The sequence below is a fragment of the Hyperolius riggenbachi genome, chromosome 10 (genome assembly GCF_040937935.1).
Source record: "Hyperolius riggenbachi isolate aHypRig1 chromosome 10, aHypRig1.pri, whole genome shotgun sequence".
Lineage (NCBI taxonomy): Eukaryota > Metazoa > Chordata > Amphibia > Anura > Hyperoliidae > Hyperolius > Hyperolius riggenbachi.
In genome coordinates, this window is record NC_090655.1 from 200,555,820 (window position 1) to 200,573,683 (window position 17,864).

The window sequence follows — 17,864 nt, forward strand, 5'->3', positions numbered from 1 at the left end:
AAGTGGGCAGTTTGCTGTGACATGTCTAACCTTACTACTGAAGTTACAACGGCCTCATACACAAATGACAGTTACAACAATTTCATACACTGACCCCAAACCGTATGCACTGCGGTACATACTAGTCGGTCACATACTCTGATTTGAAGTACAAGGCTGATCTAGAGAACGTGAGCACAGAACAGACCACACGATGCAATCTCACACAGATAACAATGAAACATAACTGAGCATACAATACAGGCACCGGTATCACAATACACTACGGTCTCTAGGAAATACAAATTCTTGACTTAGTACACAGAAGTCTAACTTATTAAATACAATATTTCAAAAGGTGGAAAAGGGCAGAAAAGAGTATACTGTACACCAAAATAGTAAATTGGAATATGTGTGGGTTCACAATGGTGTTTTTTTTCTGGTTGAACTTGATGGACGGATGGCTTTTTTCAACCCATCTAAGTATGTTACTATGTAACAGAACAAGAATTAACAATAACACAGGCCCTTACTTATAAAAATAAAAGGGAATAAACAGAAATAAACTTTACCCTTACAGAAAAGGTCTAATCCTGGCTGTGGAAGGACATTTTAGCTGATCAGAAATCAGGGACCCCTCTGGCTTTGGAAAGCTACCTCCTGAGGAATGACATTGGTTGGAGTTCAGAGGAGACACTTTGGAAGACTGATTGCACCCCTAGGCTCCCCAAACTCCCAAGGAAAATAGATTTTTTCCTTTTCTATAAAATGGATTGACATGTCTTCTGTAATATAAGGCCCCATTTTGTGTCTTGTTTCCAACAGACTTCCAATCACAATATTTTAATACAGACTTTAGAGTATCCTTTAAAGTTACAGGTCTGCTTTAAAGGCCAACTGACTTGAAAGGCTTCCATATTTATTTCCTTCTAAACAATGAAAATTGCACGGCTCTTCTTCTGATCTTTTGCCTCTAACACCTTTAGATATGGACCTCGGACAAGCATGCAGATCAAATGTTTGACTGAAGTGTGACTGCATTTGAAGCATTCTTGCATTTGTGCGAGTCAGACACTACTGATGCATGAAAGATCAGCAGGCCTGCCAGGCAACTGTTATTGTTTAAAAGGAAATAAATATGGCAGCCTCCATATCCCTCTCAGGTCAGGTATCCTTTATAGTGTACCAGAGGTGGTACACTGGCCCATATTTATACTTGCCTGGGGCTCCCTCCAGCTTCATGAGCATTGTGGCTTCTCTTGCCGCCCTCTTCGGCCCCTCTGTACTGGCGCTACGGCTCCCCGTAATCCAGTCAGCCGCCACCAGTCGTCGGCTTCTGTACATGCCTGGCTCGGCCACACGTGTGCCCCTGCCATGCTCTCGTCCCCTGTGCAGTACTACTGCAGTGTTACAGTGTTCATGGGGCTGAAGGAAGCCACATCTAAGTATAAATACAGGCTAGTGAACCATCTCAGGTTCACTTTGAGGCACTCGTGCTGTGGTAAAGATAGGCAGGCTCCCCCTGGCAGAACATTATATTGTTCCTCAGGATGACTCACCCTTTTTGCAGCTCAGAGTTTGAAAACATTCAATAAGTTAATCTTTAGATAGATAAATGAAAAATGTTGTGTTTAATCAATGCTCAGTTCCAGTGGCGGCTCCAGGATTTTTTTGGGGGGTGCTATGCAGGTGTTGTACCAACTTCTGGGGTAGCCGACGGCAAAAAATGGGCGTGGCCATGACGGATGAGGGCGGAACTAACTGTAATTTAAAAGTGCAACGCAAAGACAGTGGTCTCAAGTTTTGATTACCCTTTTCCCAGAAAATTCACATAATTGTGCAAGTTTTCTCAAGAAAATACACGTAATGTGAGCAGATTTGCCCAGAAAATACGTGCAACCCTGTCGGCAGATTTGCCCAGAAAACACGTTCAATCATGTGGCAGATTTGACCAGAAAACACATTCAATGTCTGCAGATTTGACCAGAAAACACGTTCAATCATATGGCAGGTTTGACAAGAAAACACGTTCAATCATGTGGCAGATGTGAGCAGAAAAAACTTCAATCATGTGGCAGATTTGACCAGAAAACACGTTCAATCATGTCGGCAGATTTGACCAGAAAACACAATCATGTGGCAGACTTGACCACAAAATACGTTCAATCATGTGGCAAATTTGACCAGAAAACACAATCATGTGGCATATTTGACTAGAAAACACTTCAATCATGTGGCAGATTTGACCAGTAAACACGTTCAATCATGTCGGCAGATTTGACCAGAAAACACAATCATGTGGCAGACTTGACCACAAAACACGTTCAATCATGTCGGCAGATTTGACCAGAAAACACAATCATGTGGCAGACTTGACCACAAAATACGTTCAATCATGTGGCAAATTTGACCAGAAAACACAATCATGTGGCATATTTGACTAGAAAACACTTCAATCATGTGGCAGATTTGACCAGTAAACACGTTCAATCATGTCGGCAGATTTGACCAGAAAACACAATCATGTGGCAGACTTGACCAGAACATACGTTCAATCATGTGGCAGATTTGACCAGAAAACACTTTAATCATGTGGCAGATTTGACCAGAAAACCAGTGTTGCTCAAATCCAATCTGGATGAAATCCGGATACTAGCTATTCGGATTTCATCATGTTAAACTAAAATCACCTGTGCGGGGGGTTTAATCTTACCTATCGTGACATCTTGTTTGTCTGTCCCTCGGCGCCTCCCACGATGCGGTCCAATCCGACGCCACGTGACTATACACTTTCTCCTTCAACCCGGAAGGAGGAAGTGTTTTTAGTCACGTGACGCCGGATTGGAGTGCATTGTGGGAGGCGCCGAGGGACGGACGAAGAAGACGTCATGATAGATAAGATTAAACCCCCCGCCCAGCCCGCACAGGTGATTTTAGTTTAACCTGATGAAATCCGAATAGCTACTATCCGGATTTCATTCGGATAGAATTTGAGCAACACTGCAGAAAACACAATCATGTGGCAGATTTGACCAGAAATCACTTCAATCATGTGGCAGACTTGACCAGAAAACACTTCAATCATGTGGCAGATTTGCCCAGAAAATACACCTGCTAAGAAATAAAAAAAAAAATGTACTCACCCGTAGAAGACCTCCTGTCCCAGCCTCCGTCCGGCGCTCAGCTCCCATGATCCTCTGTAGCCAGCCAGCCTGAACTGAAACTCCTGCGCTGAGAGCAGGGCTACAGGAAAATGGTGCCCGAAGCCCTGCACTGCAGACTTGAAGTCTCCAGAGCAGGGCTTCGGACGCCATTTTACCGTAGCCCTGCTCTGCAGCTGCCGGAGCTGCGGGCTGCTGCTGCCGGTGAACTGGCACGGCGTCTATTAGACGCAGAAAGTCAGTTCACGCTGGGGGGTGCTTTAGGGGTGCTTGGACAATTTTAGGGGGTGCTTCAGCACCCCAAAGCACCCCCCTGGCGCCACCACTGCCAGTTTGATGACGCATCATAAAATCTGTTTAGTTATTGCAGTGCATAGAAAGTCAAATGTGTAGGTTTCTTGTTCTTGCTTATATTACTTTATTTGGCCATACATGATACTTACCGGTAATCCCACCCAAAAGTGAACCCTTGCATATGCAATGATCAGCTCTGGAGAAGCAACTTCAAGTATCGTGGAAAGGGTAACACATATGCAGCCCAAAGTGATGAAGGAGGCCTAAAGCAAAATAAATACAATATATACCATTATTATTCACATGAATGGAACAATTACTGTAGCAGCTAACAGTGGGCATGCTATTTTGCTGCTTTCCCATTTTAAATAAAGAGTAATTCCTCATGATCATCAACAAGACCCTTTAATCTATTAGCAGCTTCGATAGAGTTCGTTTGTTAGTTTGAACATCATAAACTGGTGAAATAATGTACATCACAAACATACCAATACAAGTGCTCAATGTACGATCTTGGTGGGTGGGTGCACTGCGCAGATGCCGTTTCCCGCTATGCGCTTTAACGAAGGCTGGATCCTAGATACAGCCGTTACAGCCTCCGTAGAAGTGCATAGCATGAAACGGCTATCTGGCATCTCTTCCATGCACCAAAACCAGCTGATTCACCATGAGCTATCTGGTTCCGTAGTCCCAGTCCAAGCCCTATCTAATAGGGCCATACTGACAGCCTTTTGTAAAATGTCACTATCATGCTTAGTGTTTATAATTCTTAATAATTTTGTACCATCTACGAAGATGGCAACATTACTCTGTCTCCAACTACTATATCATTAGTACATGAATTGACAAGGATTGGACCTAGTATTGACCCTTGCAGGACCCCGACACTAAAGCCTGGTACACACATCCAATTTTTATTAGCCAATGACTGGCCAATTTTACCACCTTCATGTAGAATGAGGGTCAACAGATTTTGAATTTTATGAACAGGTTGTGTAGGTAAGCTCTCATACTACATGAAAGTGGTAAAATTGGTCAGTGAATGGCCAATCAAAGTTGGATGTGTGTATCAGGCTTAACAGTTTTGAGCCGTGCATGCGCAGAAGAGCGCGGCCTGCTGGATTACCGGGGGGATTTACAAGAGAAAGGAGCTGCTGCAGAGGATAGCGAGGGACCAAACGTACCTCATGGGGCTGGTGGAAGCCCCAGGTAAGTATAAATACACCCACATGGCCCATCTCAGGTTCCCTTTAACCAGTTCCCCTTCCCTGTACGCACACTATCCTCCTAGTCCCATGTCATGCTTTGCAATGCACAAAGTTTTTTTTTGCATTATACATAAAACTTTTTAGCATTATTAATGGTTTTTCTTGTTTGTTTGTTTTTTTTTTTTTTGTTTAACCTGTTTTATTTCAATACAGACTTCTGTGTGAATGTCAGATGAAGTTTGGATAGATTGAGCAGCAATCTGTGAGCTATCCAAACTCTTCCCCCATTCCATCATCACCCACAAAACATAGCCAAAGAGAAGCTGGGAAAAAGGACAAGCTAATCTGAGCTGATCACCTGACACTGCCCACCCCCTCTGGGTTGCAGAGATTAATTATTTGTGGCCAGCACACTAGCACTACAGCCTTCTCACCTTGCTCAGTGTACCGTATTTTTCAGACTATAAGCAGGGCCGGATTTAAGCCAAGGCCACATGGGCCATGGCCTAGGACACCACAAGATCAAGGGCGGGTGGGCGGCAGGCTATACTAGGGTAGGGTGACCATGCGTCCTCTTTTGCCCGGACAGGTCCTTTTTTCAGACCTGTCCGAGGCTTCCGGATGGTTTCTTGAAATGTCTGGGGAAGAGAGCCGTTCAGAGCCAAACACGAGCCGGCTCATTAAAGGGAGTCGAGCGGCCAAGCGCAAGGAAGAGCCGATACTTCTAAAGAGCCGGAAACTGAGACTCAGTCTAGTGATAGGAATCACGGCTCTTTTAGCACACCAGCCGCTCGGCTCCCAATGCTTCTGTGGCGGCGCTGATTGGCTGCGGTGGCCAGGAAGGAGGCGTAGAGGCGGCCTGTCGGTCTACGGTAGCGGGTTAGCTTGCGCTGGTATGAGAAGAGGAGTGATGGAAGAAGCTGCAGCGGAGTTGGTGAGACCATCCCCATATAAATATAGATGTGTATTTGTAGATACCTCCATTTATGTATGCACGTGGCGGGACTGCCCTTCTGGTATACACATTCACCCTCACTGTACTGTACATATATGTTTGTAGGGAAATGTGCTGCCAATCTCATAAAACTTGTCGGGAAATGTGCTGCCAATCTCATTGCATTTGTGGGGAAATCTGCTGCCAATCTCATAGCATTTGTGGGGAAATCTGCTGCCAATCTCATTGCATTTGTGGGGAAATCTGCTGCCAATAAGATTGCATTTGTGGGGAAATGTGCTGCCAATCTCATAGCATTTGTGGGGAAATCTGCTGACAATAAGATTGCATTTGTGGGGAAATCTGTTGCCAATCTCATAGCATTTGTGGGGAAATCTGCTGCCAATCTCATAGCATTTGTGGGGAAATATGCTGCCAATCTGATTCCATTTGTGGGGAAATATGCTGCCAATCTCATCGCATTTGTAGAGAAATATTCTGCCAATCTGATTCCATTTGTGGGGAAATATGCTGCCAATCTCATTGCATTTGTAGAGAAATATGCTGCCAATCTGATTCCATTTGTGGGGAAATTTGTGGAAAAAAATGGCCCTGCATGCCCGTGAAGTTGAACAGCACACTGCTAAGGTCTTGTATATTTGGCCCCGCCCATGACCATGCCCACATGCTGTTGTGATCATCCTCTTTTTTGGAAATCAAAATATGGCTGTCTATACTGAAGGGAGGGGGGTCATCAGGCTATCTATACGGAAGGGGTAGGAGGCTCATCTGGCTTCTTATACTATAGGGAAGGAGAGGAGGGTTCATCAGGATACCTATACTGGAAAGAATGAGTGGTCATCAGGCTATCTAAACTTGAGGGGGGGGGGGGGGTGGAAAGGTAAATTGGCTATCCATACTGGAGGGAATGGTCAACGGGCAACAGGCTATCTAAATTGGAGGATGGAGGGGGAAGGGTCATCTGGCTACCTATACTGGAGGTGGGGGGGGGGTCATCTGGCAATCTATACTGAAGGTGGGCAGCTGCTGACAGAGGCCTTGGGCGGTAAAGAGTACAAATCCGGCCATAACTATAAGACGAGCTGGACTAGACACGTTGGTTTAGATGGCAAAACCAGGGAAAAAATATACTAATGTAAGTGAAATGAAAAACAAGCAGTATAGTTACCCCAACTCCCAAGGCTATTCCGGAACCGGTCTGTCTGGCTGGTTTGCTTTCTGCACTTGCTTTCTTCTGTACTTTAAAAACCTCCCTGGCGTTCAATTTTCCCAGGATTTCTGTGCAAAAAGTGATAACATTTATTTTTAAAACTTTTTTTTTCCTGTAACTTGCCAAAATGTGTCAAGCAAGGGTCTAGTATACAGTGCAGGAGAGTATTGGCGTGTATGTACGTTTAGGCTACTTACACACCAAGACGTTGCGTTTTAGGGGACGTTATGGTCGCATAAAGTGCCCCCTAACGCAACGTATGGTGGTGTTGAAGTTGGACGTCAGATTGAGCTGCGTTATGCAGCTCTCAAAGCAGCCGCTCTAGGTTAGTCATAGGAAGTCCGGATCTTTTCAAGGATTCGGATCATTTGAATTGGATCATTGAAAAGATCCGGATCTTTGAACTGAATCATTTGAATCATTTTACTAGGGAAGCAGACTGGGTGAAATGACTAACATGACAGGACTTTCCCTGCACTGTACATTCTGTATTTCCTGTTTCTTCCAGACATCCATCCACTGTGAACCGAATCTTTCATTGTGATGATCCGGATGATTCGACTCACAAAATAGATCCGGATCAAATGAACTATTCGTTCATGAACCGGACAACACTACAGTCCCACCACGAGTCTCTGCAGTGCAGTGAATATTAATTAGCCATGTGGCTGGCCTCAGAGGAGGAGGGGAGATCTCCTCCTCCAACATTACTGAGCATGTGCAAACACAAACTTTGTTTTTAACGTGCTGCGTTACAATGTAACTCAACGTGTTACTGTGAACAGCAACATTGCTTTTACAGTGTTGTGAATTAGGCTGCGTTACTGGCTGCTGTAACGTGGGACTTTGACGTCCCTGTGTGGAAGCAGCCTCATACTATTCACAGCATGTTTTTATGGACGGATACATCTGTCCATACCGCTAGGGATCTTTGTAGCATCCAGCATGCAGTCCAGGAAGGAGCGCTGATTGATGTTGATGTTGATGACCGTTCCTTTAGGTGTGTCACAGGAGATCTTTCCGCCCTCACTATTCACAGTACTAATCGCCACCATCTTGTACGGAGCTAGGATCAACAAAACAAAGTAAAAAACAAATATATATGAAAGCATGCATGTAGGGAGTGGTCTACAGAATCAGACATGTTTATTTCTATTGTGTTTATGACCATTTAAACACTGGGGGCCATATGCAATTCACATTTTCACCTGAGTTTTCTCCTAGGAGATAATTTTTTATCTTCGATTTAAAATAACTTTCCAGCACTTTTCAACTAAAAAAGTACCAAAAAGTAGGTGAAAAAGTGCTATCAAAATTATTTGGAGTATTTTCTTGCTTTCTGGTGGCTTAAACGGCATTTTATTGACAAGTTTAAAATTATTACCTAGGAGAAAACTCAGGAGAAAAAGTGAATTGCATATTGCCCTGGATGTCTTTTAAAGAGACTCTGAAGTCTCTTTTTTGACCTGCTTTTCTTATTTAGTCCTGTTCAGCATTACATTTTTCTTGGATTCGCCACATTCCCGTGGCAGAACTGTGCGCAGTGATGGTGTCAGGCTCTGCCTCTGCTGTTGACATCTCTGTGAATGTGCTTCATGAACTTCCTCTCTTCACCAGCAGATGTCATTATGAACTAGCCTTGAAGCATGTTGTTTCTCTGCCTGCCAGCAGAAGGGCTCACTCCTCCAGAACTTGCTCTCCTCTACAGGCTATTGTTGAGAGGAGATTCGGATCAGGGGCGTAACAATAGACCCTGCAAGGGATGCCTCCGCAGGGGGACCCAGAAGCCACAGGGGGCCCGTGGGGGGAAAAGTTTGAGAGACTGACAGCTAAGGGCATGGAGAAATAAAACGTATTCTGCTCTCGCACCATTGTTATATTGACTGCATGTGTCCAGCACACAGATAAGGAATCACACACACTTTGGAATTTGTACACTGTCCCTGCTCCTTAGGGTTCGTAAAAAAACATCTGTCTCTCACTGCTGCAAAGTTCTGATGACTAGATGTTCAAGCTTACAAACAAAGGAGTCACATTTTGAAAAAAAGTTGTAGACTTTCCCTTTTCAGCAAAAGGATTCCTAGATTCTTATCACACGGGCTAATGACTTTATGGCCTCTGAATACTTTTACAACGCAATGGAGTGGAGATTGATGTCTTAAGGCCCGTACACACGCTTGATTTGTAGGAACGACGGGTCTGTCAGACCCTCCCGCTGGGCGGGCATTCCAGCGACAGTCCGGCGTGTGTACAGTCTGTCTGCAGACTGATAAGGCTGTTTCTGAGCGAAACAGCCTTATCAATCCGCCGACAGACTGTACACACGCCGGACTGTCTGCTGAAAACCCGCCCAGTGGAAGGTGACGACGGACCCGTCGTTGCCTTTAGTACGGCGTGTACGAGGCTTTACTGTTGCTGCTTCATTGAGAACTTGTTGTCTCATACTGAGTCCAAGATCTTGTAATGACAGTATCAGTGACATTCTGAATGTTATGCCAAAGTTACATTGAATACTATATCTTATGGTCAGCATGTGATTGTTGTTCCTCCATATAGCATGTGCTCTCATGTAGTAAAATAATACAGCTGTGTGTGTATGTATGTACTGGGAGCAGAGCTGCGACGAGGGACGTGTCGGTTGCAAGGGGCTGGAGGAAGCCCTGTGTAAGTAGATCTGGGGGTAGCATAGATTGCCTGACGTTTCCTTTAAGTTGAAGTGTTTTTATCTGCATGGGGAAAACACATTGGTCCTCAGTTTTCCTGTGCAGAAAGCGAGGGGGTTGGGGGGCCCCATCCAAAGTTTCGCGGGGGGCCCCATCCAAAGTTTCGCAGGGGGGCCCAGTGATGTCTAGTTACGCCCCTGATTTGGATGATCACCTGATGGCTTTGCACAAGGATATAAGCCAAGCCTGAGCACTACTCCAGTGCTAGCTCATCGTATCTCTGGCCCTCGTAGTCTGAGTTCTGGCCCTTGTATCTTGTATCCTATGATCCTGTGTTCTTGATTTCCTGTGTATGACCTCTATCCTTGCTCGACAATTCTTTGCCTAGCGACTACACTGCTTGGTTTGATATCCTGGTTAATGTTTTGCCTGTATGACTGTCTGTTCGCTTGCTCCTTCTGTACTGCAAATTATCTCTTTTAAATATCCACTGTATATATATATATATATATATATATATATATATATATATATATATATATATATATATATATATATATATATATATATATATATATATATATATAAACCATGTTCCGGGGTCTCTGTGCACACAATAATATATATACACTGGGTTGCTCTGCATTACTCCTTAGGCCTCGTTCACATCATACACGCTTCCGTGCGGATATGGAAGCACGTATGATGTGCTGAAATGCAGGAACGGCAGATGGGCATAGACTGCCCTTCTACCGTTCACATCTACTGCGCTGCGCAGCAGTACAATGCGCTGGGAAGCGTTTGCGTACTGCTGCCTGCATTTTGCCTGCACCGCAGAGCTGAACCCATCACTGTCAATGGATGGGATAAGCGGCGCAGATGGCGTGCGATCGGATGCGTTCCGATCGCACAGCCATCTGCGTTGGCTAGATGTGAACGAGCCCTTATGCAGAGAGATCTATTTATATATACTCCGGATGGCATGTGTATGCCAAGTTGAATACATTTGCCTGTAGAGTCATCTTGTGTATATGTTCGAGATTATCATTGCATATTATTGCCATTGCTGTGCATGAGCTTTACCATTGCATATTATTGCCATTGCTGTGCATGAGAATTATCATAGCATATTGTTGCTATTAACATTGCTGGTCACGTTCCTTTTGTTCTTGGCTAATAAACTCTGATTATTCATGTATGCCTTGTCTCAGTATTTCAGTCATTTCCTGAACAGTGACACTTTCATTGGTTGCAGGTCTTGTGCAATGCTCACAAAACTGCCTGTGAAGTGCAATGCACAATTCGAATGCAAGCCTTACAGATGGGCAGCCAATAAATCCTTCTGTGATCAGATTCGATCAGAGAGGGATCTATCTGTTGGTCAATCTGGTGGGAATCGACCAGTGTATGGCAGCCTTAAGAAGCCAGATAATTATAGCTTTCTACTAGGAAAACATATGAGAACGAACAAAAAATAATATAAATAACTAGGGATGACTGGTGGAATTCTGGTATTCCTGATTTCCGTCACATTTTTCAGCTACCGCCCAGGATCTGGAAAGCTGAAAAAAAAATATAAAAAAAATGTGGGTTCAAGTTTTCAATGAAAGTGTATGGCACTGACTTGGGTTAACTTTGAAGTCTCCAAACATGCCGCCATCGCCAAATTTGCTATACATGTCAGGATCACTAATGGACTGTGCCACATTTGTTTTCAAAATGAGATGAAACATTCGCTGCTACACTTCTACCTATTCCTAGGTAATCTAAATATAATTTTAAATAAGCCGCCCCACCCCGCACCCACTTTAAAAACATCAAATTTACATTAATAAGAGTATCAACAAAAGTACCTGGTTGATCCTGCACTTATTACTGGGAAAGAAAAAAAGTTGCCGGGCAAGTGGAAGCTCTACACTCCCTGGCTCCCTTCCAAGTAGTGAGGCATGCGGCACTGCTAAACACGGGGCTAGTGCAAGGGTACAAGCGACCCACGCAATTGTTTTGGGCTTTGCCCTCTAAAGGGACCTCGGTCCTCCTGTATTGGGCTATGCTTGATGCTCTGTGGCCCCCTCCTGTCCTGCAGATTTGCGGAGCATAGTGGGAGTCCCACTGCTCCTGTCTCCTCTGCCACTTTTCTTCTGGTTACCAGAGTTCCGCCAGTGCCTCTCATGATGATGTCATCATGTTAGGCGCGGGCCAGAACCATGGTAACTAGACACTAAGTGGAAGAGGAGAGCAGTGCGACTTGGCGCTGGATCGTAGACATGTGAGTTCCCACTACTCTCCGCAACCTGGCAGGACAGGAGGGTGCCGCAAATCTTCTATACTAGGTGGCCATCTGACCTTCCTGTCGGGGGAAACCTCTGACTACCTATACCGGTGTGCTGGTGGTGGGGCAACATTTGACTACCTATACCGGGCTGGGGATGAATGGAAGACATCTGACTACCTGTGCTGGGCTGGGAAGGAGGGGGGGGGGGGGCAGACTACCTACATTAGGATGGGGCTAATACATGAAACAAAAGAAGCACATTGGCCAGACAATTGATGTATTTTGTGCTTTTTGCCACTTTATTAGGTTGTCTTTCTAGTACTGAGTATAGCCTTTTTTTGCTATCAGAACTGCCTTAATTCTTAATGCCATTCCTCAGAGATTTTTGGTCCATATTGACATGACAGCATGACGCAGTTGGCTCCACTCACATCATGACATGGTCATGCCCATTTTCTGCTGCTCCCTTTCGGTGGAAGGGGGGGGGGGGGAGGGGAATGATGGCACGACACAAACTATGTGCTGCTTGGGGCGGCAAAAACCTTAGCAGCACCCCTGTCTAAACGGACGAAACTGTGCCGCTTTCACAGATCCAAACACGCTGTTAGTCACTGGAAAGAAACATATTTTACACAAAAAAAACGTACTCAAAGCCAAGATGCCATTGAAACAGTTTTACAGTTTACCACAGTAGTCCAATACAGTTCAATCCCTTTTACGTATGGCGCACACTGTAGTTCAAGGCCACGCGGTTACCAATATCACATCAGGGCTCACACGTCATATGCAAAGGAAGACAAAAAAACACATATAGTGTGTAACTACGATATTAATCAATTCCGACATCTCCCACGTGTGTCACTCGCCGTCACCTTAAAATAAGCAACACCAGTGCCAGGGACACCCCCCTCACTCACCCCGGAGACCTCCCAGATATCCGTAGGTGGGAATGACAGCTTTGGGGGTCAGAAAGGTATGATCCACGGCCACTTCCACTTACTCCAAGCGGAGCTCTAAAAAGCGCCACAATAGTGTAAAACCTACATTTTAATTAAAAATATAAAGTATTGCACTCACAAGCGGAGAAGTATCACAGGCATATCAAATACAGATAGAGTCCCCAGACGACCGCTCTGCAAGATGCCGTCCTGAATCCACGTTCTCACGCTCGCGTCCCTTCTCTCGCTTCAACTACCTTGCTAGTCACGAGTGACGTAGCTCCGCCCTATGCATTTCGTCACCTAGTGACTCATCAGGGGCTGACTTCACTCACTGGACCGGCGACTAAAAGACGCAGCTAGCCCCTCCCTCTGCAGCGCGCTGTATATTCTTTATATATACAGCGCGCTGCCCCCAAAGGATTAAATGTGGACTTGGATATAAATTGCTTTATTAGTACAGCAAGATTATTGAATATATATAGGTACAGATTGGTTATGGTTCATGATGGATCTATTGATGATCCCCATAATGTAACTTCTAGTAAATTGGTTGTAGCAACTTGATGGAAATTTATGGTAGGATTAGATTTTGAGCTCCTCTGAGGACAGTCAGTGACATGACTATGTACTCTGTAATGTGCTGCAGAAGATGTCAGTGCTATATAAATACATAATAATAATAATATGGAGGGACATTAGACTATGACTATGGTAGGATTAGATTGTGAGCTCCTCTGAGGACAGTCAGTGACATGACTATGTACTCTGTAAGGTGCTGCAGAAGATGTCAGTGCTATATAAATTCATAATAATAATATGGAGGGACATTAAACTATGACTATGGTAGGATTAGATTCTTAGCTCCTCTGAGAACAGTCAGTGGACGTGACTATGTACTATGTAAAGTGCTGCAGAAGATGTCAGTACTATATATATACATAAAAATAATATGGTAGGACATTAGACTATGACTATGGTAGGATTAGATTCTGAGCTACTCTGAGGACAGTCAGTGGACATGACTATGTACTATGTAAAGTGTTGAAGAAGATCATGTCAGTGCTATATAAATACATAATAATAATAATAATAATAATATGGTAGGACATTAGACTATGACTGTGGTAGGATTAGATTGTGAGCTCCTCTGGGGACAGTCAGTGACATGACTATGTTCTCTGTAAAGTGCTGCAGAAGATGTCAGTGCTATATAAGTACATAATAATAATATTGAGGAACATTAGACTATGCCTATGGCAGGATTAGATTGTGAGCTCCTCTGAGGACAGTGAGTGACATGACTATGTACTCTGTAATGTGCTGCAGAAGATGTCAGTGCTATATAAATACATAATAATAATATGGAGGGACATTAGACTATGACTATGGTAGGATTCGATTGTGAGCTCCTCTGAGGACAGTGAGTGACATGACTATGTACTCTGTAAGGTGCTGCAGAAGATGTCTGTGCTATATAAATACATAATAATAATAATAATATGGCAGACATTAGACTAGGACTATGGTAGGATTAGATTGTTTTATTTTATTATAAAAATACAAAAATATACAAGCATACACATAATTAGCAAATAAAAAGTATGCATAACAAATATAAGCATACTTATAATGAAGAAAACAAAATATACATGTCAATTCTCAATGCTTGTTAGACAACAAATACATAGGAAAATTTCTCAATAAATTTGAAACAAAATAAACTATCATGCAATGCATAATAAGAGATCATATAGAAGGCAACCGCTGGAAAGGTATGCAAACACTCGCATCCATACAACCAAGACTTAACAAAAAAAAAGGAAAATAACACATGTAACAAAAACCAGTACCAAAAATACAGAGACAACGCCTACACTACAACATTCTCACAAAATAAAACACCAACAGACACAATCAGAACAAAGCATTCATGCCCAAGGGACTTTTACGTTTCAGGATCCAAGGCCTAAGCCTTAAACATACAGAGACTAAAGACAAAACAGAAGACAAGACAAAAAACAAAACAAAACAGAAGTGACAAGACAGTGAGAAAAAAAAAATCTTCTGCCAAAAACATGTATTAAAGAAACACCTTTGTGTTTGTGGTCAATCTTCAAAAGAGAAATGTAAAAAAAGACAAAAAAAGGAGAGTGGAAAGTAAGAAATAGCGAGCTCACCATGGGAAAGACTTCACCAGGTTAAGGAGGCTTGATGTTCTGCCAAGCCAGAACCCAAGCTCCTCTCCCCAGTTTACGCCTCTCTAAGCACCAAATTTTCCCAACCTCCCCCAGAATGTTGTGCACCACCACCTGGACAGGTAAGTTTTTCTGTCTAATAGCTAAATCACACCGTGCCAACCATGTGTGTCTCCTAACCACTAGACTAACTATGTACAAATTGCATAAATCAAAACCCTGGCATTGGTTGAAAGCTCCACATGTCCACTCGACATAACTGAGATGCGCCAGAAATGGGACACAGAGAAACCCTTCCACCTGTTTATACACCTCAACATTGAAGGGGCACGAGAGCAGGAAGTGATCCATTCTCTCCTCGACAGCACACGCCTGCCGAGGGCAAACACGGTCCGCCACCCTCAGACACTTCATGTTCCCTCCAACGTAGAGCATGCCCTGGAAGGTTAGCCAGGCAATGTCCCACAATTTGTTTGGGATGCGTGGCGAGTTAAGCACTCGTATCGTAACCCCTCCTCCAAAATTGTTCCTGGGCCAGTAGGTCATGATAGTAAGAGTCCACCACATGAGCCGAAAGGACTTTCCTCTCGACTGATCTGATGTCCTCCATCGTTAATCCCCACTGCAATAGTTTCTTCATGCACGGTAAAACATAGGCCTGAAGGTAGCCATGACGTGCCCTCAGATTTTTCACTGGGCCACCGCTCTTCCAGCTCATAAGGAAAGGCTCACACCAATACTGAAAGATACCTACCCAACTAGGCAGGCTCTCTGTTAACATGTTACCAAGATTGAATTTGATAAAGATCAGAGAGAAAAACACAATCGGGTTGACCATCCCTAGGCCACCCTCCTGCCTAGTTTTGTAAGTAATGTTCCTACGTACAGGGTTAATTCTGTTCCCCCAGAGCATCTGGAAGAACAAAATGTTGATCTTGCTGCACGGGGATACTGGCAAAATCGCAACGTAGCTAACATATAACATGACTGGTACCAGATAGGTCTTGATCAAGTCAACCCTTTCTCTTAGAGTTAAATCCCAACTATTCCAGCGAGCTACCTTCACGCTGACACCATTCAGCTTGCTCTCCCAATTTCGCAGGCCGTCATCACCTGGGCCAAATTTGATGCCAAGGATCTTAATTTCGGCTTGAGGCACTAGAAAAGGAACCGGGAAGTACAAAGGACTCTCCATCTTTACCCATCCAGAAAGTTTCACACTTATCCGGATTGATCTTCGAACCGGATGCCAATGAGTACCAGTCGGGTGATCTTTTCAGCAACCACCACCGCCTCCTCAGCCTTAGAGACTACCACAGTAACATCATCAGCATACGCCAACACCTTCAGAGGTAAGACGCCAGGGATGCCCGCGGGAACCCCACCAAGCGTGCCGCCCTCTAGCCTCCTTACAAAAGGATCGATGGCAAACACGTATAGCAGAGAACTCAGAGGACAACCCTTGCGGACCTCAGAACTCACCTCAAAAGGCTAGCCAACCCATCCATTGATGAGCATGAAACTTTCAGCCCCTTTATACAATGTCTGCAACCAATCGATGAAATCACCTTGCAAACCGTAAACGCTAAGTAGACGCCAAAGATACTCATGGTTAACTCGTTCAAAAGTGTTTGACTGGTCCAGCATTACAAAAGTTTGCTTTCCTAAAACAGAAAGAATTTGCGATAATTCAGGTTGGAGTGAGCTCGAGATGTCTCCCAGGCACCACTGCTGAATATATGCAAATTAACCATTGTACCCTTAGAAGCTAAACACACCTCCAGAACCGCTGGAATGCAATGATGTGTCAGCTTGTTAATATGTACAGAGCCAAAATAATCCAACATGCATACAGACTGTTTCGGATTGTTTGATCCTCATCAGTGCATGGCATGGATTAATTTGGCTCTATGGAGTAGGGCTTGTAAATCCGAGAGGCACAGACTAACCAGCAAGCTCATGGTGACCCAGAACTCATTGGGGTGTGTAAGGGACTACAATGGTCCTAAAAGCCCCCTTACTAAGATGTTAAGAAAAACAAAAGTTTGCTTTCCTAAAACAGAAAGAATTTGCGATAATTCAGGTTGGAGTGAGCTCGAGATGTCTCCCAGGCACCACTGCTGAATATATGCAAATTAACCATTGTACCCTTAGAAGCTAAACACACCTCCAGAACCGCTGGAATGCAATGATGTGTCAGCTTGTTAATATGTACAGAGCCAAAATAATCCAACATGCATACAGACTGTTTCGGATTGTTTGATCCTCATCAGTGCATGGCATGGATTAATTTGGCTCTATGGAGTAGGGCTTGTAAATCCGAGAGGCACAGACTAACCAGCAAGCTCATGGTGACCCAGAACTCATTGGGGTGTGTAAGGGACTACAATGGTCCTAAAAGCCCCCTTACTAAGATGTTAAGAAAAACAAAAGTTTGCTTTCCTAAAACAGAAAGAATTTGCGATAATTCAGGTTGGAGTGAGCTCGAGATGTCTCCCAGGCACCACTGCTGAATATATGCAAATTAACCATTGTACCCTTAGAAGCTAAACACACCTCCAGAACCGCTGGAATGCAATGATGTGTCAGCTTGTTAATATGTACAGAGCCAAAATAATCCAACATGCATACAGACTGTTTCGGATTGTTTGATCCTCATCAGTGCATGGCATGGATTAATTTGGCTCTATGGAGTAGGGCTTGTAAATCCGAGAGGCACAGACTAACCAGCAAGCTCATGGTGACCCAGAACTCATTGGGGTGTGTAAGGGACTACAATGGTCCTAAAAGCCCCCTTACTAAGATGTTAAGAAAAACAAAAGTTTGCTTTCCTAAAACAGAAAGAATTTGCGATAATTCAGGTTGGAGTGAGCTCGAGATGTCTCCCAGGCACCACTGCTGAATATATGCAAATTAACCATTGTACCCTTAGAAGCTAAACACACCTCCAGAACCGCTGGAATGCAATGATGTGTCAGCTTGT

At 44.0% G+C, this 17,864-nt stretch overlaps 1 protein-coding gene across 3 annotated transcripts in view; it reads right to left on the reverse strand.

Moving 5' to 3' along the window:
* The window catches only part of LOC137534226 (transmembrane protein 176B-like), a 171,334-nt gene that overhangs the window by 81,971 nt on the left and 71,499 nt on the right, over positions 1-17,864 (reverse strand). For all 3 annotated transcript variants that reach the window (XM_068255631.1, XM_068255632.1, XM_068255630.1), the window contains exons 2-4: positions 7,727-7,873; positions 6,766-6,875; positions 3,584-3,697 (exon numbers count right to left, since the gene is read on the reverse strand). In XM_068255631.1, coding sequence (XP_068111732.1) covers positions 3,584-3,697; positions 6,766-6,875; positions 7,727-7,862 — 360 coding nt within the window. In that variant the 5' untranslated portion in view covers positions 7,863-7,873. The remainder of the gene's footprint in view (positions 1-3,583; positions 3,698-6,765; positions 6,876-7,726; positions 7,874-17,864) is intronic.